Source organism: Caenorhabditis remanei, chromosome III (assembly GCF_010183535.1).
Source record: "Caenorhabditis remanei strain PX506 chromosome III, whole genome shotgun sequence".
In the NCBI taxonomy this organism is placed as follows: Eukaryota; Metazoa; Nematoda; class Chromadorea; order Rhabditida; family Rhabditidae; genus Caenorhabditis; species Caenorhabditis remanei.
In genome coordinates, this window is record NC_071330.1 from 15,249,272 (window position 1) to 15,272,127 (window position 22,856).

The window sequence follows — 22,856 nt, forward strand, 5'->3', positions numbered from 1 at the left end:
ACGCTGTGAAGACGCGAACGGGAAATCCACGGATGATAGGCCGTTTTTGGTCTCTTGTGGCAATGAGCTGCAAAATAATTTTTGATTTTGTGAAAAGTTAATCGAGGAGATCAAATCTTTAGGGTTATTTGAGTTAGAACGCCACATCTAGAGGTTATTTGACATGTAGAATCCGAAAAAAACAAGCAAAAAAAAGATTCAAAAAGTTTTGACCACTGTGGGGATCGAACCCCCGACCTTTTGAACGATAGAGAATTCTACCTTAACCACTCGGTCAGAATCGAAAACTTTCGAAAAATTGCGTTTTTTGGGGTAAAAATACTCGAAAATAGCAGATTTTTAGGTTATTTGATATGTAGAAAAAGAGGAAATGTTAGAAAAAAGTTTGCAACTTACTCTTCCGTCTGAAATGTGACGACTGCATAGACAGTCTCTGTCGACATGCATCATTGTTTTTTCGATATCTCCATATTGGGAGAGAGCAGTGATGTGGAAGACAGCAACGGTTTTTGCGGACATAGTTGATCTGAAATATTTGAATTTTGTAGAATTGAGAGGGATAGCTGGGCGCCGAAATTCAAAATTCAAATTGTTTCAAACATTTTCGAGTTTTTTTTTTGAATTTTTTTCACGAAAAAGTCAAACTTTCGAATATTATCCAGATTTAGAGCAAATTCTGAAAAATCATCTAAATGTTTTCATTTTTAATGAAAAGTTGAAAAGATTTCCAAAAATGGGTTTCGTGCAAGGTTTATGTTCTTTTTGGGGTTTTTGGGTGGTTCAGAGGTCAAAAATAGCGTTTTTCAGCGTTTTTCACATCAGAAACAGTAACCTTCTCTATTTTGACAGATTTCGAGACAAAAAACGACGAAAATTCCGGTTTTTCTATTAATTATAGTGATTTCAAGTCTATAAACTTCAAAAATCTTGTAAAAACTTCAAAAAACCAACGAAATATCAGTTATCGAGTGCGAAATGGGGGGGAATGACAAATTTACATATAAAACAGGTTATTTTCTGACCGAATACCATTAAAAATCACAAATTCTATTCAAAAAATCGAGTTTCCCCGACTAAAATTACCCCAATAACTGGAATTCTCAAAAACATTGTTGAAAACAGTCTGAAATTGGTCAGATGCATCATATTTCTGAAAACGCGTCCAAGGTGCGCCAGCCAAAATATATATTGTTGCTTTTGAGCGGAAACCATTGGGTAAAACAGGTGAAAAATTTGTTTTGGAGCAGAAAACTGTAGAACTCTTTATTACTCCTTAAAAAATTGCTGAAAACAATCAGAAATTGCTCAGATGCACCATTTTTCTGAAAACGCGTCTAAGGTGCGCCAGAAATCGTAAAACGGAGATTTTGGAAAAAATATACGACGAAATTCCACAAAAACAGTGGCAGATGTCATTTTTCCGTTTTCCAGGTGAAGAAATAAGTAAAAATCGGATTGAATTCAATGTAAAACTTATTTTCAGACAATATAAGGTACTCTTACCTTTAAGGAGTCCATAAATATTGAAAATTGAAAAATATAGATAAATATATAATGTAAGGGATATCGTAATCCCTTAGGTATTCCAAGATCCCACCGGACTTTGTACCCGGTGACGCATCATCATCATCCCATCCGGATAACTTCCGGGTCTCTGTCCAGGACAGACAAGCCCACTCCCACGTCCCATTCCCATTATTAAGCCTAACACGATTCTTCCAGATCTCCCGTCAACGTCTCACCAACTCAAGCACTCTCTCGCCATCAGCCCACACTGTCAAAGACACCGCTCCATATCCCATCCACATCACATTCTGGAACCGTCTCCAGTCTCCAACGCTATCTCACCCAGCTGCCCACACGATCCAGCCGTCTCTTCTTGCCCCATCAACGTCACTCTCCATAACTGACTCCTATCCTCAAATGCTCTCTCACCCCACAGTCCCATGATGCACATTCCTGAAGCGCCCGATGCCCTCCCTGCCTGAAAGCCGCTGACTCCGCCCATCGAAGATCCAGTATAAATACCGTTCTTGTTATCATTCATGACTTCTTCTTCCCATCCTTATTCTTACCCTAATAAACCTATCTAAAACCACGAAAACCTCTACTGGTAGCAGCGAGTCTCGGTGGCCGTGGACCCGCCGAGCAAAAGATCGACCCGTTGTTGGATAGGAATGGTAAGGTAAGTGTTGGACCGATTAGTGCAGGTATTTTGAGTGTGCCAGGGGGGTAATTGGACCTCTGCCGCCCCTGATGTTAAGTGAGTTAAGTTGAGTTTAAGTCGGACAAATGCGTGTCCGGGACCGGTCAGTAGAAGGGTAGTTTAGGTGTTAAGCTTAGGGCCCATTAGTTTAGCACTTGAATCCCTTGTAGTTATTATTAAGTCTCCCTGCCTAGTCGTAAGAAAAGTCTTATAGAGACATTTGAGAATTTTGAATTAAGAGTTAAGAATTGAGTTAAGAATTGAGAAATAAGAGTCAAGAGTCAGTAAGAGAATTCCGTACGTACGAAGAGAGTTGAGAAAAGTCCAAAGTATTAAGAAAAATTTGTGAGATAGGCAACAAAGGTTGGCCTTTAAGAGATGACTCAGAGTGCAGAAAGCTGCAATATTGTATTGTGTACACAATCCCCTCCCACCCGCATGCCCCCCCCCTTTTCGTCCCCGCGTCTTCTATTTCCCCACCGTTTTAATATAACAGACCGATAGCAATCTGGCTTCGCTCCCTGTTATTTTTGTCTTGCCTCGTAGCGACAAGCTTAGAAATTAAGTTCCCCCTTCAAAATAAAAATAAAAATAGTTGTAAGAATAGGATAAGAAAGTAAGATAGTTCGAAGTCGTTTTCTCCACGTGTGTCAAGTGAGGTTAGCAAAATGCTCGTTGCTTCAAGTTAAAAGAGGACCAACTTCATCGAAGGTAAGTCTGGGTTCCCGACCGGCTCGTATGCGCAATTAACGGTTCCCAGTCCAGTTGTCTTAAGTTACTCAAAATCATATCGAAACCCTCATCCTAAATACCTTCATCGACAGGTTACTCGTCAACCTAGAAATTTTCTTTACGTAAAAGTCTTAAAAAGTCGCGCCGATTTCACCTATTCAAGTTAAGTTTTTGACTTTAGAAGCCGCTAAGCTAACACTATCGTTCCTCAAGGCGGAACACAACATGGTACGAGTACGTAACGAAAGGTCATTTCGCGTCTGACCGAAAGCGCCGTCAAAATCAGTAATACTTCTCGGCCCATTCGAAACATTTGCAGTCATTTTTACTCTTCCAAAGTAACAAAATAGACCCCAGCACCACAATTTAACCGTAGCGCCCCAGCCTAACATCATCAGATCTTTCACCCGTCAACAAATAATAGGTACGTCCAAGCAGTAACTCTAGTTGAGAGTAGTTAAGCTAAAATCACTTTAGATGATTTTTCGAAACAGGATCAGGCCGCAGCCCTGATTAAACGTGACCATAAACTCTCCACCAAACAAACCCAACCTCAGTCATTATTAGAAACCGCGTATCAAATTACATTCCACCCTTCGTTTCGCCCTTCGTTTTCTTCTCTCGACCATCCTCGCCAATTTTGTATATTTCTACCCATCCCGAATCCCAAAATCTCTAGTTATATCATCCGTGTGAAAATTTTTGTCCTTTCGCCTCTTTTCTTTTCATCTTACCGCGCTTCGGTGGCGCGCCATCTGGCTGAGTCACCTTCTATCTTCTTCTAACTTATCGTCCGCAATATAGTAAGCTCCGCCCAGAACTTTATGCGCTTGCGCGTTTCAGCGCGCGAAATTTTTTTTGAAAATCCTTGTCGAAACTTTATTTTTCGACAGTACGAAGTGTAGGCCGCGCATCCCTACATTCCCTGGGTTACAACTTTTCCTCCACCAATCCACGTTATCCTCAAAAAAAACCGATATTGTCCGAAGTCGTCTTTCGTCAATCGTTCTCTCCACCTTCGTGGGAGAGGTGTATTACTAAGTTTAGAATGGTCTTTACACGGACCCGCCGCCCCCTCGTTGCAGCAACAGCCACCACCCCCTGCCTTGTCGCTCCCAGCCCCTTCTTCGATGATCGGCCCGTATGCCCCTGAATCTGATGAACACGTAATCACCACCGCCCCAACAACTTCTTCTGCTCCACTGGCACCACAGAGCCCACCCGGGAACATCGTGCTCGAATCGGAAACCTGCCTCGGAAATCCTCGAGCCGCCAGCAAACTGACAACCGCCAATTTGATCAGTCTGAGGGATACAGTCGTCATGGATCTTGGCAGTATCCACAAGAGGAAGCACGCAATCACGTCACTGTCAGCGGACCGTTTTTGAATCAATGGAGGATACGACTTCATCTTCGGAAACGTCATTCTCCAGCGCTTGCCGATGCACAAGGATTCGTCGAAATGGCCGACGAAAGACTACCGCTCGGAGCAAGGAAGGATGTCGAAATTTTCCCATCAAGGTACGCTATCCACGTAAGTAGGGACACCATCATACCCAAAGTCCTGAATCGTTCGTCAAATGTGCGGCCCCGTTATGCGCCAAACCGTCCGACTTGATCCCCCTTTCCCAAACAAATACCTCCAGTAAAGTAGATCTCTTAGTAGCTCCAGCTATTCTCATTAACAAAAACCCAATTCCTTGTGATCACAAACCCGACTAGCGAGCCTAAGACTCTCTAGGCAAATACGACAGGAGCCATCGCCACTAATATTAACGCCTATGGTAAGGAACTATCCCTAACGTTAGCCAAAAATCCACTCAGACGAAGGTGAGATCAACCCAGAATTCACCATCAATTTTTCTAATACTAGAATAACCGACTAAAAAAAAAAAAAAAGAGCTTCTCGACGAATGTCATGACGTCTTTTCCAAAATACCCATACAGTTTTGGAAATTCCAAAACTAACCCAGTCCATATCTACACTAACACGGGAATTCTCATCCAAAATTAAAAAGACTAAACGTATATAAATCGCACACCACTATCTTCTCCGAGTTGCAGTTTTCGCCCTCTATTCTTGTTTTCTTCCTTTCTTTGAAGTTTTCGAAGCCGTTCTTTTCTATTATAATACTCGCCCTTCTCTGGTTCAAGAGCTAATATCGAAAACCATCAATGTTATCATTTCAGAAAGCAACAAACCAACCCACCGACCAACCAAGCAATGACCGACAACCCGGCGGATCCTCCGCTTAACGATCAACCACCACCGAACGACCCGGCTGCAGCCGTCTAAGATCTCCTCCTCAACAACAACGACATTGAGACGATCGACGTCTCGCCTAAACAAGAAGCAGAAATCCTAGGAGACGACGCCACCGAAACCAGCACCGAAGAGACACAGGAATCCACGGAAAATCCATCATCGGTGAGTCTGGTACATGAGGAAGAAAACAGTTTTCAAACGGATCGTAGCTCCAAATCGAACTCTGCCACCCCAGTCACAAACGAAACCAACTCTTCTCTCGAGAAAAATACCAGTCTTCCTGAGGATCGCAGCTCCGAATTGAATTCTGTCACCCCCTTTTCAAATGACACAGCCTCATCTCAGGATGAAAAAGCCAGTTTTCTCGAGGACCGTAGCTCCGAATTGAACTCTGTTGTTCCACATCCGATTCTAACCACCGTCTCCTCAGATTCCGCTGATACAAGCGATCATCCGTTCGCACCCCACTACACCTCCGTTAAAAATACCCCACCAAGCATGAACGAACACGTCCGCTGGATCGCCACGCAAATTGACCTAGCTCACGTTACCTTCTTCCGCGCTCAGACTGAAGCCGCCTCTCATATCTTCACAGAAGGCGGAGGAGGCCGCAATGGAGCCCCGAAAACGGAGCTCGCCGGAATCTCTTCCAAGCCTGTCGACCGGGGGGTAATTTACATCCTTGTAGAAAGCGACGGAAGAGGCTGGTACGCAAAGCCTCATCTGCTCGAAGTCGTGGCAAACGACAGACCAGACCTCCACATGGTCCATTTCGACGTATTTGCAGACGACCTTTCGAACCCGGGTGTAGCTCCACATGCCAACAACTACTTTCCAGGCGACGCGTTGTACGTTACCAAGTTGGTAACTCGGCCAAAGACAACCGCCGACGATAAGCCTGTGTCTTTCGCTGACATCCACCGTACGAAAAATCACCATTTTTGGAAGATTAAGACTTGTTACCTGTTATACAGAACCTTTCAGGAAGACGTCGTAGCCGTCAAAGTCAATTATAGTAAAACTAGGGCGGGAAATGTTATTTGTGTCGCCGCCGGTTTTAATAGTTTGTTAACCGCGAAAGCCGACATGTTCAAAGCGCTCGGTAAGGCAGCAGCAGCAGGTACTGTAGTGTCCGCCAGAATCTTCTGTCCGGCACTCAAGACTGGAGAGTTTGTGTGGAATCTCTCTGACGAGTCACGCACATACGCCGCCGACCGAACAAGCGAGCACGCATCAGCTAGCCCAGCTCTCCCTAGTATCATCAGTCTCGCCGCGGTTTCCGCTGAAACACAAAAAATGCTGTGCCACACAGTCCCGCCGTTCGAAAAGTTCCCGGGTAACATCGAAAAGTGCTACGAGGCACTCCTCGCCTCCGCCTACATTGGTCTTTCAGGTACCCTAGCGCTCGAAAACAAGAACAAAGATTTCTCGTTCCACATCGTCCTCATCGACAGAGTCCTGACAGTTCGACACAAACCAACGATCGAGTTTGTGCTGACAAATCTTCGTGACCCCGCCCAGATTTCGCAATGGACACGCTCATCAATCTTTTTCATGAAAGCCGAAGGAAGAAACCTGATGATGGAAGTCGACGACGCCTCGTTCGTAGAGAAGGTTCTCGTGATCAGAGCAAAGCTGGTCACTTCAGATGCGGAGTCCGTAAAAGCCGTCTACAGGACACGCCGCCTCCGCACTATCGTTTGGCAAGAGATGGAGAACAATGAGCATCACCTCGAGCTTTTCCCATCTCCGGCAGATTACCAGCGAATGAATCCGAGAGCTCCAGTCAAGCTCCTGCTGGAGGCATGCTTCGGATACCGCCCGATTCCTCGACAACCGATTCCGGGTCCTCGTCAGAGCATCATGATGGGCAGCGTCGTATTGACTTCGGAGCAGTCGAAATACGTCCGCGCGTTAACCAAAACAAACATTCCAGTGATCGTGGCAAATTCGTCCTTTGGAGTAGGCAAAACCACCATGATCGCCGCCGCTCTTCACATCGCCATCCACGAATCCGCTGGTAATAAGATGCACCTCGTCATGACAACTACCAACGCCGCAGCCGCCGCCGTCACGCAGTCCTACACAAGGATCTCTGGTTCCGTCAACGTCATCCGCATGATTTCCGCCGAAAACTACGATCACATCGGCCCGCAGCACCGAACACCTTTTGACTTCCCAATAGTTTGGCCACAGGAGTTCGAGAAACTTCTTCGGCGCACGGATAGTGACGATCAGGCACCCATCACCGAGATAGTCCTGGACGCGTACGCCCACCTTCGCAGTGTGCAGACCATCAGCCTCAAGCTCGCCCGCCGGAAGGATCTCCGAAATGCCCTCGAAGCCGTTCGGAAGCCCATCCGCACCATTTTCGAGTTCCTCGTCCAGCTCATCAATCCACGAGGAATCATTGGAACAATCCCCTCAATGACCGACGCACTTCGGGAGAACGGAGCCATGACACAGTACGGATCACACGTGGCCACAGTGCAGATGGACGAGGCCTCACAGATACCCATACATTCAATCAATGCCCTCGGTCCGCTTTGCCCAAAGGCAAGGTATGCCCTCATCGGAGACATCAATCAACCGAAGTCATACACCGATACCGACTTGGCCGAGGAACTCGGAACCCATGCAGTAGGCGACCTTTTGGGAGACAATTCAAAGATCCCGTGCCACCTGAACATCTCAACAGTTCGTGGATGCCCGTTTGCAGTCACAGCCACTAGCTCGACCCTGTTTTACCAAAACCGCCTCACGTCAGTCAGGGATCCCAAAGAAAGAAGCCAGATCCTGGACCACCTCGACTTCCCCAACAGCCACCCAATTCAAGTCATCAACACCGCCAAATGCGCCGCTCAACAAACCTCTGGCACCTCCATCTTCAACCCATCCGAAGCGAACATTGCTCTCACAATAACCTCACGAGTGCTGACAAAGAAGGAAAAGCCGTCGATCGGGATCTTCACCTATTACAAAACCCAGGCCGGACATGTAGCGAGAGGACTTAGCGACACCCCAGTCTTCATCGGAACGATCGACGAGTCGCAGGGACAGGAGTTCGACCTCGTCATCATCCTCACGTCTCGCTCCAAGTCTTTCGGCTCACACGTCAGAACAAGCGAGAGGAACGAGACCCCGATCGGAGTCGCCTGGCCTGACCCCGACTACATCGAAAGTCCGGAACGACTCAACATTGCCATCACCCGAACCAGGTCGCTTTGTCTCGTCTTGGTCAACACCCACGCCGCTGGACGATCGGAACTCTGGTCCAATTTCTTCTGCAAGATCCCGCCCGGAGCCTTCCACAAAGATCCGAGCCACCTCATGCGACATCTGCAGAAGCTCCACTAGACGTCGCGAGAAATTTCCAAGGTAATACACCTAGGCGGGGACAAGAAATTTCAAAAATTATGGAAACAGAAGTTGGTTTCCGAGGACTGGATATGACAAGGTCGTCCCTATTAGTATCCAGTCTCTCTATTTTTTTTTCTCTCTCGAGCAACCCTAACACCAGCCTAAACCTCAACAAATCAAAAGTCAGCCCATAAAACCAATACTAAGTACCAATATTCCAGAATTCCTTCAGAATTCAAAAATAATAAAAATAATCAATACCAACGATCCAATAATTTCGAAGACTTTTCAATAACCACCAACAACCAATAAGACACCTGTTTTCCTTTAGAGGACCAGGGTCGGTCCTCGCTAAGGAGGGAGGTGTAAGGGATATCGTAATCCCTTAGGTATTCCAAGATCCCACCGGACTTTGTACCCGGTGACGCATCATCATCATCCCATCCGGATAACTTCCGGGTCTCTGTCCAGGACAGACAAGCCCACTCCCACGTCCCATTCCCATTATTAAGCCTAACACGATTCTTCCAGATCTCCCGTCAACGTCTCACCAACTCAAGCACTCTCTCGCCATCAGCCCACACTGTCAAAGACACCGCTCCATATCCCATCCACATCACATTCTGGAACCGTCTCCAGTCTCCAACGCTATCTCACCCAGCTGCCCACACGATCCAGCCGTCTCTTCTTGCCCCATCAACGTCACTCTCCATAACTGACTCCTATCCTCAAATGCTCTCTCACCCCACAGTCCCATGATGCACATTCCTGAAGCGCCCGATGCCCTCCCTGCCTGAAAGCCGCTGACTCCGCCCATCGAAGATCCAGTATAAATACCGTTCTTGTTATCATTCATGACTTCTTCTTCCCATCCTTATTCTTACCCTAATAAACCTATCTAAAACCACGAAAACCTCTACTATAATTAGAATTCAAATAAAATCAGAAATATAATTCAGTGTTGACGTTCATCCAGTAGAACATCTTAGAGTGGGGAATGAAGGGAAAGGAAAGGAAGAAGAGCTTGAGATGGTTTCTCTGCGTCTCCATCGATCTTATAGTCTCTCTCTTTCTCTGTTTCTCTGATTCTCGTGTCCCTTCCTCGTGTATATTCAAATGTTTCCTTTTCCTCCTCACCAGGTCTCACCATCTGCCACCTACCACGACCATTATTATATATATATATTGCCCTTCTTAAGGTGTAATTAGATATCCTGGGGGGAGGCAGAGGGCAGTCGTCTAATTAGAACCGGTCCGGATTTGAATTGGTTACGAATCAGAACCGACTATATCCGAATTCAAAAGAATATAGGAATTTAGGTCAGTGTAGTGATTTTTATGCAAAATTTGTGGAAAAACTCGAAGTTTTCCCTCAAAAAGGTAAGAATGTGTCCAAAATCGATTAAAATCACAAAAATAGCGTTTGGACAGTCTTTTTCATTCCGAATTCAAGAATATAGAAATTTTGGTCAGTGTAGTAATTTGGTCAGTGTAAGAAGATTGTCAGTGTAGTTTGTCGCTGTAATCGGTTGGTCAGTGTGATGACCGAGTTGGCGGATTCTAGGCCATGTACGGGTTTTTTTATTACCCGATTTCGATTTTGACCGGAAATTGCAACTTTGAATTGGAAAAAAGCAGTTTTTATTGTTTTAAAACGCTTTTCGAAAACGAGACCGTAATTTTGAACCTAAAAACTCCCTCGGCTTTGATGCGTTTGTATATTTCTTTAAACGAGTATTATTTAGAGCTTCTCTGGCTAAATAATAGTCGTAAGTCCCTGGGGTATACTCGCTGACGTCGATGAATTGTTGTTTTTGTTAAAAACAGGCTATTATTGAATATTAGGAATTGATCCTAAATAATATACCTATTTTGAGAATGTCTACATGTCAAATAACCTAAAAATTCGTTGTTTTTGAGTATTTTTACCACAAAAACGCAATTTTTCGAAAGTTTTTGATTCTGGCCGAGTGGTTAAGGTAGAATTCACTATCGTTCAAAAGGTCGGGGGTTCGATCCCCGTGGTGGTCAAAACTTTTTGAATCCTTTTTTGCTTGTTCTTTTCGGATTCTGCATGTCAAATAACCTAGAAATTCGTTGTTTTTGACTATTTTTACACCGAAAATTGTATTTTTTTTTGAAAATTTTGGATTCTGCCCGAGTGGTCAAGGTAAAAATGCCTATCGCTCAGAAGGTCGGGGGTTCGATCCCCATGGTGGTCAAAACTTTTAAAATCTTTTTTTGCTTGTTTTTTCGTGTTCTACATGTCAAAAAACCTCGAAATTCGTTGTCTTTGACTATTTTTACTTCGAAAATTGCAGTTTTTCGAACATTTTTGGTTCTGACTCAGTGGTCAAGGTATTGTGGCTATCGCTTAACAGGTCCACAACAAAAGGTTGAATTCATCATCATTGAAAGATATTTTATTAATTTCTGGATCGTTTTCAAGTTACAGTTTGTTGGAATAAAGAAAACAATAAAATCAAATTAGGGTGAATTCCAAAACTGCAGCCTGGTTTGAGTCGTTATCCCTGTAAAACTTAGTAGACGTACACGATTAGATTGGATGATATTGTTACCGTATGTGCCATTTTCTGTTCCCTGGTTAACTGGTTTGTGGTTTGACTCAACAGTAGTTGAATCTGTTTGAGTTTTGTTGTCCACCTCAGATCCACTGTTCTTGGCTTTATTGCAATGATACCTGCAGTAAGCTCATTTTATCATGATGATCGGCAAAAGATAGGAAAAAGAATAGGAATGACTTTTTGAATTTCCCGCCAAAAAACACTCCAATATGGTGTTTTTAAGCCCAAAAAATCAGTTCTATACTAATTAACTCACCGTTTTCGACTGTAGTTGGCTCAGATCTGGTGTGCCTGGTGTCTCGACTGGAGCAGGATCTTTAAGAGTTTTTGCTCTTTTCTTCATTTCCACATCGAACCCACTTTCGGCGTGTCGGATATCCAGTAGAGCATAACAGCGATTCTGGAAAAAGAAACCATGCAGATTTAATTTTTATATTATCACTGCTCGCTTCTTACAACCGCGCTCTACTGTAACCACAGTTAATTGTGTGCGAAATTGAGAGGCTCAGAGAAAACGAGACATCAAGTTGATTTCGGTAGAGCGCAGTTGTGATTACAGTGATAAGCTGATAGGATGATCAAAACAAGGCATTGATGGCCTAGGATCCGACAATTCGGCCCATCACACTGACCAACCGATTACAGTGACAAACTACACTGACCAAATTACTACTCTGACAAAAATTCATAAATTCTTGAAATCAGCATGCTATTTTTGTGATTTTAATCGATTTTGGACACATTCTGACCGTTTTTAGAGAAAATTTCGAGTTTTTCCGCAAATTTTGCATAAAAATCAGCGGGAAATATTAGATTTCCATCTAATTTTGACATCTTAATCCGATAGTTTTAGTTTTTACTCGAAAATGAGTGTAAACCGAAATGTTCAGTCATTTACCCCCATCAAAGTTGCAATTTTGGGTCAAAATCGAAAAATCGGATGACAAAAAGAAGTCGGTGGCCTAGAATCCGCCAACTCGGCCATCACACTGACCAACCGATTACAGTGACAAACTACACTGACCAAATTACTACACTGACCAAAATCGGTATGAAAATAAGTCAACATTTTTAATGATACAAAAAAATTCGAGTTTTTCCACAAATTTTGCATGAAAATCAGATGAAAATTGCAGATTTACACCGAACTATTGGGAATTTTCGTCATTTTTTGGTTTTTTCGGTTGAATTTCCATCTAATTTTGACATTTAAACAGGAAAGTTTCAGTTTTTACTCGAAAATGAGTGTAAACTGAAATTTTCAGTTATCAAAGTTGCAATTTTGGGTCAAAATCAAAGTCGGATGACAAAACAGAAGTCGGTGGCCTAGAATCCGCCAACTCGGCCATCACACTGACCAACCGATTACAGTGACAAACTACACTGACCAAATTACTACACTGACCAAAATCGGTATGAAAATAAGTCAACATTTTTAATGATACAAAAAAATTCGAGTTTTTCCACAAATTTTGCATAAAAATCTGCTGAAAATTGCAGATTTACACCGAACTATTGGAAATTTTAGGTTTTTCGGTTGAATTTCCATCTAATTTCGACATTTGAATCCAAAAGTTTCAGTTTTTACTCGAAAATTAATGTAAACCGAAATGTTCAGTCATTTCCCCCATAAAAGTTGCGATTTTGTGTCAAAATCGAAATTGGATGACAAAAAGATAGTCGGTGGCCTAGAATCCGACAACTCGGCCATCACACTGACCAACCGATTACAGTGACAAACTACACTGACCAAATTTCCTGTATTATTGAATTTGGGTATGAAAACAAGTTAAAAGTTGGGAAGTTTAATTTTAACACTGAAAATGTGCGATTTTTAAGTCTAAAACAGTAATTTTCGCTGTAAATCAAGTAAAATTCATGAAAAGATGCATAAAATTGAAATTTTGGGAACCTTGTTGAAATAATCAGTTTCACTCATTTTACCTTTGCGATTTCCATTCAAAATTGAAACTGAAAATAAAAGGACAGTGGTGGCCTAGAATCCGTCAATTCGGCCATACTGATTACAGTGACAAACTACAGTGACAAACTACAGTGACAAACTACACTGACAAAAATTCCTATATTCTTGAATTCGGGGTACAAAAAGACAGTCGTCAGCTCATCTAATTGATATTTTTGTATCTTTAACCATTTTTTAGACACATTTTTACCTGTTTAGTGGGATTTTGGGGATGAATTTAGTGACCAACATTTCTATATTCTCGAAATCGGGTAAAAAATGAAGTCGGTGGCCTAGAATCCGTCAACTCGGCCATACTGATTACAGTGACAAACTTCACTGACCATCTTCTTACACTGACCAAATTACTACACTGACCAAAATTATTGCTATATTCTTGTAATTGGGTATGAAAATATGTCTCATGATGAACATTTTTGAAACCAACCTTGGCTGTACTCCACTCCACTATTTTGGTGGTTGTTGAATGAGCCTCAACTCCCAGACTGATGGACGAAGTAGTTGAAGTCGTCCTCATCCGACTGTTCGGAGAGTAAAGAATTCTATAAAAAGATGCTTAAATTCTGAAAATATCAATAAGCCTCCTACCTTGAACTGGGAGAGCACAAGCACGGACTTTATCAACTTCATTGGGAGAAGAACCAATCTGAAATCAAAAAGCGCATTTTTAACCCCAAAATCCCCTCGTTTAGAGTTTCTGCCTATTCTAGCCGTGTTAATTCGATTTTTAAAACTATTGCTGCTCTAAAAATCCCTTAAAACCATACTTACCTCCTCCACAATTCATCGCTCAATTTAGAATTCTCAAATAATCAAAAAATATATGCATTGTTTCGGCATCCATTCAGTAGTACACCTTTGAGTTGAACTGATTTCTCAGGGAATCGCTTAGAAAAGGGTGTGTCTTGCTTTTCTTTTCATGTCTCTTATCTCCTGCTTTTACATAATATCATTTTGTTTTGAGCCGCATTTTGAGCCACATGAAGTGAGACCCGTCTTATCAACCTACATATATAAATTCTATACAACTACACACTAATGAGAAGGGGGAGCACGGGGAATTCGGATTATAGAGTGTGCTCAAAGAGCACATGAACTTTTGAACGGGATCAAAAGAGTAATTGGAAGGTGTGCTCCGAGTGAGCATGAACTTTTGATCCTGATAGGGGAAAGAGGGGATCGAGAAACCATAAGTGAACATAATGAAACAAGAACGCGTCAGAAGTGCGCCAGATTTTCTCAAACCATGCGAAAGGGGGTGTCTGGGGTGTCTTAGCTGTCTTTTTATGGGAATTTCACACAAAACGGATGATTTTGGCTCCGGGACGTTTTGAAACAGGACGTTTGGAAACGCCCACTGGTTACCTGGCGCACCTTTGACGCGTCCATCTTTTTCTTTTCTGACTAAATAATAGTTGTAAAAAATTATCAAAATTATCTTATTCTTCTTTAAAAGAAATTCGAGAATTTGAGTGAAAATGTCCTGTTTGGCGCACCTTCGACGCGTTAACTTGAACAATTGGAATTTTTGAGATTGAGGTCATCATTTTGAGTCCAAAAACTCGAAATTTCAGTGAAAATGTATTGTCTGGCAGACCTTTACCGCATGCGTCTTTCCTTTAAATTTCTACGCGTCCATTTTTTGACTTCCACCCAAAAATTGGTAATTTTTAGACATTTTTATCGCAAAAAATTGTAATTTTTCGAAAATTTTGATTCTGCCCGAGGGGTTAAAGGGGGACTGCGCTATTCGAATTGAAAATATTTTTTTACATGAATCGACGCAGAATTTAGGCTGGACAAAAAAATTCTCTTGAAGGTAGGTCCGAAAATTTGATACAAAAAAGTTATGAGCTGTCAAAGTTGTAAAATCGCACCTTTATGGTACACTTTTTCGTTGAATTTTTCATTGCATTTTCCCATGGTGCACGTGAAAGTATAATAAATTTCTAATAAAAACGTCATTCTTTTTTATAAGAATTCTTTTATTGGCGGAAAAATTTTAAAAATGTGACGTTCGAGTTTCAAAGACCCGCAGTCGATGTTCCTGGTTGCCTGTACATCTCCGCTTCAGTTTCTGCTCTAGTCACAATCTCTTCCTCTTCCATATCCATAGGCTAAATAATCAGTATAACACCTTTTTTTTCAAAATGTCTTATTACCTCCTGGACACTACGATTCAAAAACAATGACTTTGTCATATTCAATACCTGGTCTCTCCACAAGTTTTTAGCTGGCGATTTTCTAGATTTCATAATCACTTTTTTCTTTGTTTTACAAAAGAAAGGAGACTTGAATATCACTTTTCTTTCTCCAGCGGCTTCTTCAAATTGAAGAGCATTCCAATGTATAACTGCCATTTCGGATCGCATATCATATCCAGATTTATCTCTATAAATTGAGAATTTTTGAAGTTTTTTTCTAGAAACGTACATGAAATGATCTTTTGGAAGATATCAGGTGCACAAAGAGTGGAAGCTCTCTAAACTAGAAGTCCCGAAATGAGGCGAAACACTTTGTATATCTCTCTGTCTGTTGGCCTTTGTCAGTATAGAAAACAAAACGTCAAATGCCTTTTTGTGAGTCTTTTCCTTCATATCCAGATAATTTCTATTGGGGATCGGTAACCTGTTTTGCGCATGTTGACAGCATTGGATACGATCGAACTTTAGAGAGCCAATACCCTGTTTAGATATAGTTGGATTATAATGTAAAACTGTGATATTGTTACTTCAAAGTTATCATGTTTGTTCTGGACATGCCAGAAGAAAGTCATGATCATCTGATAAGCTAATTCTCCATCTCCGTTTGCAGAACTAATTGAGCAATAAATGTGATTTATTAGCATTCGAACCCACGGCTTCATTGGTCGGAACTGTACCTGATTATACTTCTGAACATACAAATTGAACTAAATTTCTATGGAATCACCTCTCCTATTTCCTTTCTTATTGACCTTATCCAATGCCAAGAGTCATAGTAGTGGTGAATCGACGGATAATTCTTCATGGCTTGTGTCAGATTCACACACCGGTCTGTCGTAAAAGACAGTACCGGATGATCAATTCCAGTCAACAATTGGAGATCTCCTATAACTCTTGGCAAACAAAGCTCATGACCGCTCTTCTCCAAAATCATTGAATTTCCTCCTCTGGGTTTTCTACTGGTTTCGAAGTCAACCAAAAGTTTTGACTGAACGTCCATAATCGAAAACCGACATATATATGCCGAGTATCCACGACTGTCAAACTGACCGTCTCCAGACAAATGCACCCCACCATCCTTATCAACTTTCTCGCTCAGTATTGTCATTATTTCTTTTTTCTGGAGCTCGTACAAATTTTTTATCGCAGGTCGTATGTAAAATTTCTCTATCTCCTGATATCGTCGATTTGATATGCAAGGCATCTTCAAAGTTTTGAAAAGAGAGCTTACTTTCTGAAAATCAAAATTTTATCATTGTACGCATCATACTTTCCCTAATTTACTGTGAATGCGTTTCCAGACGTTAGAAGGGCTGACGATAAACTAAGATTGATTTCAAATTGCTTCGGTCCTGGCTTAGAAGGTATATCCACGATATCAGACGAGCTCCATTTCCACGTATTAGCACAAATAGAGCATTTGAATATAGCAGTTACTGCTGCACCCCGTCTACAGAAACAACCAACTCCAGAAGAATGTTTTCCACTTTTCAAACATTCCCAACATTTAGAAATGTGTGGCATCAATAGTTCAGTGTCGCAGATCACTTTAGAGATTTGATACAAAGAAACATTGTCCTCATTGGCACAGGTATTCTACAACAGTAAACTAACCAAAACAAAAAAAGTGAAATCATACATCATCTTCAGAACATATATCGTTCTCACTCTCATTATCGGATTCAACATCAAAATCAGAAGAAGAATCTAGAGATTTAGAAGACATAGATGAAGACAAAGAAATAGAGGAGTCAGTTGAAGTATCATAATAACCATCTCTCGCCAAATTAGGAGGTTTTCCATTCTGAAGGGAAAAAAACGAATAAGGATGAAGTAAAGTGTACTCACCAAGTACGGACTAATTTTGGACCGAGGAAATTCTGCTTTCTTTCGAGGAAAGTGTGAGAGACACAGATACGGAGTAATCGTTTTCTCACAATTTTCCTGAAACTCAGCTCCTAGTCGTTGATTCCAAACAAGAAGTTGCTCCTTGTTTTTCGTGACTGGGATCATTTGCTTCCTGTTCTCAGCTTTTGCACAAAAAGCGCAATTTCTTCTGACAACTCTTGATTGAGAAGACATAGAGATCACCAGAGGTAAAATAATCACCAGAGGTAAAAAAGTTCTTCTACCAACGTGGCTAATCATGATTTATAGTTCACGCGTTTTCAGTTCTTCAACTTATCGAACATATCCTTTTGAACACAAATTAGTGGGTCACAATCGAATAAAAAAGTTAGGAAAAAAAGCAAACCTAAAAATTGAGAGCATCGAGATTTTATGCTCTCTACTGCACAATCTCTGGAGTCTCACAGTAAATCAAACTGGTAACAGTTTTTCAGAAGGTGACATTCAGGTCAAATATCGAGTAAACATATTTAGATTTTTCAGTTCCTCCAATAAAAGAATTCTTATAAAAAAGAATGACGTTTTTATTAGAAATTTATTATACTTTCACGTGCACCATGGGAAAATGCAATGAAAAATTCAACGAAAAAGTGTACCATAAAGGTGCGATTTTACAACTTTGACAGCTCATAACTTTTTTGTATCAAATTTTCGGACCTACCTTCAAGAGAATTTTTTTGTCCAGCCTAAATTCTGCGTCGATTCATGTAAAAAAATATTTTCAATTCAAATAGCGCAGTCCCCCTTTAAGGTAGAATTCCCTATCGCACAACAGGTCGGGGGTTCGATCCCCACAGTGGTCAAAACTTTTAAAATCTTTTTTGCTTGTTTTTTTCGGACTCTACATGTCAAATAACCTAAAAATCTGCTATTTTCGAATATTTTTACCCCAAAATCGTAATTTTTCGAAAATTTTTGGTTCTGACCCAGTGGTCAAGGTAAGGATGCCTGTCGTTCAACAGGTCGGGGGTTCGATCCCCACAGTGGTCAAAACTTTTTGAATCTTTTTTTGCTTGTTTTTTCCGGATTCTGCATGTCAAATAACTTTAAAATCTGCTATTTTTGAATATTTTTATCCCAAAAATCGTAATTTTTCGAAAATTTTTGATTCTGGCCGAGTGGTTAAGGTAGAATTCCTTATCGCACAACAGGTCGGGGGTTCGATCCCCGTGGTGGTCAAAACTTTTAAAATCTTTTTTGCTTGTTTTTTTCGGACTCTACAACTCAAACAACCTAGGAATTCCCTGTTTTTGAGTATTTTCACCCCTGAATACTTTATTTTTTAAAGATTCCCAAATTCGTATCTTCGAAACCCCGTTACTACTTCGATTCCTCCAATTTTCAAACACCTTTGCGCGCCAAGATATGACATCACTCAAAAAAGAAAAGACAGAGAGAAAAAGACAGACTCCATTCGAATCAGCCCATTAGAAAGGGCAAAACCATTATTCTTTACCCTTTTCGAACTTATCGGAGGAACAAATAGAGACACCGACTCGTTTATGAGTCAAAGATGACGTGATCTGGTTAATCACCGTGTCCATTTATCTATAACAAAGATTCGTTTCGAATCTAGAGTTCCCCTTGGTAAATCAGCATACGGTATCCAAAAAGATGGAAAAAATAGAGAATTTTCAGATTTTTTCGAAAATTGCATTGAGCCAAGATGATCTTACTAGGTTATTTGACATGGAGAACCCAAAAAAAAACAAACAAAAAAGGATTCAAAAAGTTTTGAACACTGTGGGGATCGAAACCTCGACCTTTTGAACGAAAGGGAATTCTACCTTAACCACTCGGCCAGAACCCAAAATTTTTCGAAAAATAGCGATTTTGGGGATAAAAATACTCGAAAATGGCGGATTTTTAGGTTATTTGACATTTATAATCGGAGAAAAACAAGCAAAAAAAGATTCAAAAGTTTTGACCACTATGAGGATCGAACCCCCGACCTGTTGAGCGATATGGAATTCTACCTTAACCACTCGGCCAGAATCCAAAATTTTTGAAAAATTACGATTTTCGGCGTAAAAAATTATCAGAAATAGTTGAATTTTGTAAATATTTAGATAAACTAGGTATTGGACACCTGGTACCTGGTCACTCAAGTACACACCGTCTGCTAGATTCATTCAAATCTGAAGGTTGTCTTCCTGTTTCAAGGACAAGGAAGTAAAAACATAAGCGGCTCGATAAAAAGCGCGCGTCCTTCAAACTTGTTTTTCGGAGTGTTCAAAGAAACTATATTTATTTAAAGGAAAATAACTGGGATACGGTAAGAAATACAAGGATTACTGTAGGAGAGAAGGAATTTAGGGGATGGAATGTCTTCAATGGATGGCGGATGTTGAACACTTCAAAGCATCCGACCCAGTAGACTTTGGCTGGCCGGAGACTGGTGACAAATCGTATTCCACGATTTCACGACCAGCTGGAGGAGCGAGGAAGATCCATTTGTGCTCAGGTCGAGGTTTCATGCATTCCGGAACAATGAGGTAGTTGACGATTAGCGTGATGATGAATTCCACAACGAGATGGAAGCCTGAAAACATTTTGGTAATTGAAAAGTTTTCTTTTATTGTTTTGCTTACCCAGCTAATCCGGTGAGAATGCTGACGACAACTTTCTCATCTTTTGCTGTGCTCCTTATTGCGCAATAGATTAAAATGAAGGTCATGACGATATTGAAAGTATCAAAGCTGAGTTGAAGAGCCAAAACGAAATAGTTCTGAAAATGGAGGATCTTTACTACAAAAATGCGGTTAAGACACCCCAGACAATCTATTTCTTCCTTCTCTTTATGGGAAGCCCAGAGAAGACGGCGCGTTCAAAATATTTGCAAACGGGAATACGACGCGTCTAAGATACGCCAGACACCTCAGAATTAGGGAATAAGAAAATTGATGTCTAAAATCTATTTCTTCACTATTTTTTGGTCTAAAAACCCATAAAAACATACTTACCTTCTCCACAATCCGCAACCATTAGAATTCTCAAATAATCAAAAATAAATATTGTTTTGGCATCCATTCAGTAGTACACCTTTGAGTTGAACTGATTTTTTAGGGAATCGCTTAGAGGGGTGTGGCCAGTCTCTTCTCTCTTTTCCTCAGGTTCTATCTTTCAACTGAGAAGAATAGTTCACCTTGCACAGCGGGGCGTAAACAACACCTCGGCCGACCGATAGACATTTCTCCCAACCCTTTACATTTAGTATTCTACACTTACTGGTGGAAGAGGGTGACAACAAGTCACTTGCTTTCCTATACCGGCCAATAAAGATTGCAATCCAAACTGACTAGGGAAGGCCTTCGGGACGTAATCTATATCATTGGAAAGCTGAGAAAACGCTGATTCCAAATATATATTCAGTTTTTGCCCTCGAGTTCTGGTATTCGAGAAAAACGAGGTTAAAGTTTGGACCCCTGGTAGTGGGGCGATGTGGCATGAGGAAGGGTGTGGGTTCGGTCCCGGACCGTTATCCAAATCTTGAAAAAGTGAGACAGACCTTGCTAGAGAGACTTAAAAGTTCATTACAAAAAATGCAACAAAAAAAATTCACAACTTTGACCTCGTTTTTCTCGAATACCAGGCCTCGAGGGCAAAAACTGAATATATATTTGGAATCAGCGTTTTCTCAGCTTTCCAATGATATAGGTCACGTCCTATAACTCCACGGTCACTCGGAGGCCTTCCCTAGTTAGTGTACCTAAAACAGACAAACATTCTAAAAGTCAAAGCTTCTGCCTTTTACACATATCTCCTTCTTCAACACGATATCATTTTGTTAAGGAGAGAAGAGCAAATGGGGGAGGGATTAAAGGGTGTGCTGAAATCGAGGGGACACCTTATTATTACTAAAAGCCGACTAGTATACTTTTAGTAAGGTGGCTCTCAGGATTTATCACCCTGTCGTATCAGACTACATATAAATTCTATATGAGCACTGCAGAGACAGGAGGGGGATTGTCAACGCCTAACTAGGGAAGGTCGTCGGCTCGGTCTGGAGTTATGTTACGTGACCTAAATTATTGGAAAGCTGAGAAAACGCTGATTCCAAATATATATTCAGTTTTTGCCCTCAAGGCCTGGTATTCGAGATAAACGAGGTCAAAGTTTGAAAAAATGAAAAATTATTGCCTTGGGGGAAAAAACTGAATATATATTTGGAATCAGCGTTTTCTCAGCTTTCCAATGATATAGGTCACGTAACATAACTCCAGACCGAGTTGAGGACCTTTTCATGTCTTTTCATATGAGAATTTTGAAAAATTCTAGAGAAATGTCATAAGTAAATTCATTAGGTAAATAATTAGCAAATTACAGAAAATTACAAAAAATTATGAATATGATATGAAACAATATAATAAACTATCACAACATAGTAATTAACGATTAAATAATTAATGATCCGTTTGTTTCACTACTTGAACCACAGGGAGACAATCTGAAAATAAAAAAATGTTTTAGAATTTAATTTTTGGGAAGTTTGGAAACTAATTTCAAAACGTCTCTGGCAGTTTGTAACGTATATTTTAAAGCTTTTCTTGCTTTTTTCAAACAAAAATTGATGAGAAATAGCGTTTAGACATATTTTTTAGTTCCAAAATCTCAGAAATTGAGTTTTAAACTATTTTTTTTGCAGTTTTCCGTTCAAAAACACTCAAAGAGTCAAATTTTTATGTCAAAAAAGGTGTTTTTATGGCAAAAAATCAGTTCCAAACCTCTTAACTCACAGTTTTCAAAATTCTTAACCATTTTATTGTCTTCCTTTGATGGTTTCTCTTTCTTTCCATCCTTTTTAGTTTCCTTTTTGGAGAATATCCTCTATCTTCTTCCCAAATCAGTAACCAGGGCCACAAGGAACCTGAAATAACTAGAGTGTTACCATTTGTTGGGGAAAAGTATGAACCATACATTGTAATTACAACCAGTGCCGCAATTAGACCACTGTTTTGGTTCTCGTAAACAATGAGGATTCCTCTCAATTCTGCTTCTCCGTGTGCCATTGGAATCAAAACAAGAAGGTATTCCCTAAAACATTATCGGTACCGGACAAAAAGGTATCAACTTTGGCTGGAAAATGACCAACTTTGACAGTGTTTTTCGGTGTCACTTGATTGTCCGATGAAGTCAATTTTGTACGGGCTGAACAGAGCAAAAATAGTACATCATTTTTGTAGTTCTCTGGTCCTTACGCATCCAAATGACCCAAGGCATTGCTGACGTTTTAGCAGTGCAAATTCTTACTGTAGCTTTAAAGGCGCATAGCGAAAAAGTTTTCCTACAGTATACAAAATTACTAAATCAGCCGTTTTCTACCGAATTCAGTGAAGTTTAGGTGTTTTATAGCAATAAAATTACGAAAATTCCCCTAAACTTATTTTTAATTCCCAAAAAGTTGGTTTTTTTTCCGGTGAAAACATTTTCAAAACATTCTTATCGCGTTATGCGCACAGTAGACTTCTGACGCTTTTCCCGTCTCGCTGACGCATTAAAAGTAGATTTTGGAGTGATAGGGTGCTGTGTAGTTGACCATTTTTTTGTATGGACACTACCATAAAGGTTACAGGTAAAGAAACCCATTACTCCCCGAAATCGACTAATTTTC

General features: G+C 40.9%; 2 protein-coding genes across 2 annotated transcripts; both read right to left on the minus strand.

The window, feature by feature from the left end:
* Positions 1-15,157: 15,157 nt before the first annotated feature.
* Positions 15,158-16,445, minus strand: GCK72_011485 (uncharacterized protein; the record flags this gene model as incomplete). The annotated part of the gene is made up of 3 exons (XM_053728486.1): positions 15,158-15,250; positions 15,296-15,524; positions 16,090-16,445. The coding sequence occupies 3 exons, from the start codon at positions 16,443-16,445 to the stop codon at positions 15,158-15,160; spliced, it is 678 nt and encodes a 225-aa protein (XP_053588063.1).
* Positions 16,446-16,612: 167 nt separating this feature from the next.
* Positions 16,613-17,419, minus strand: GCK72_011486 (uncharacterized protein; the record flags this gene model as incomplete). The annotated part of the gene is made up of 3 exons (XM_053728487.1): positions 16,613-16,933; positions 16,977-17,141; positions 17,186-17,419. The coding sequence occupies 3 exons, from the start codon at positions 17,417-17,419 to the stop codon at positions 16,613-16,615; spliced, it is 720 nt and encodes a 239-aa protein (XP_053588064.1).
* Between the last annotated feature and the right edge of the window lie 5,437 nt (positions 17,420-22,856).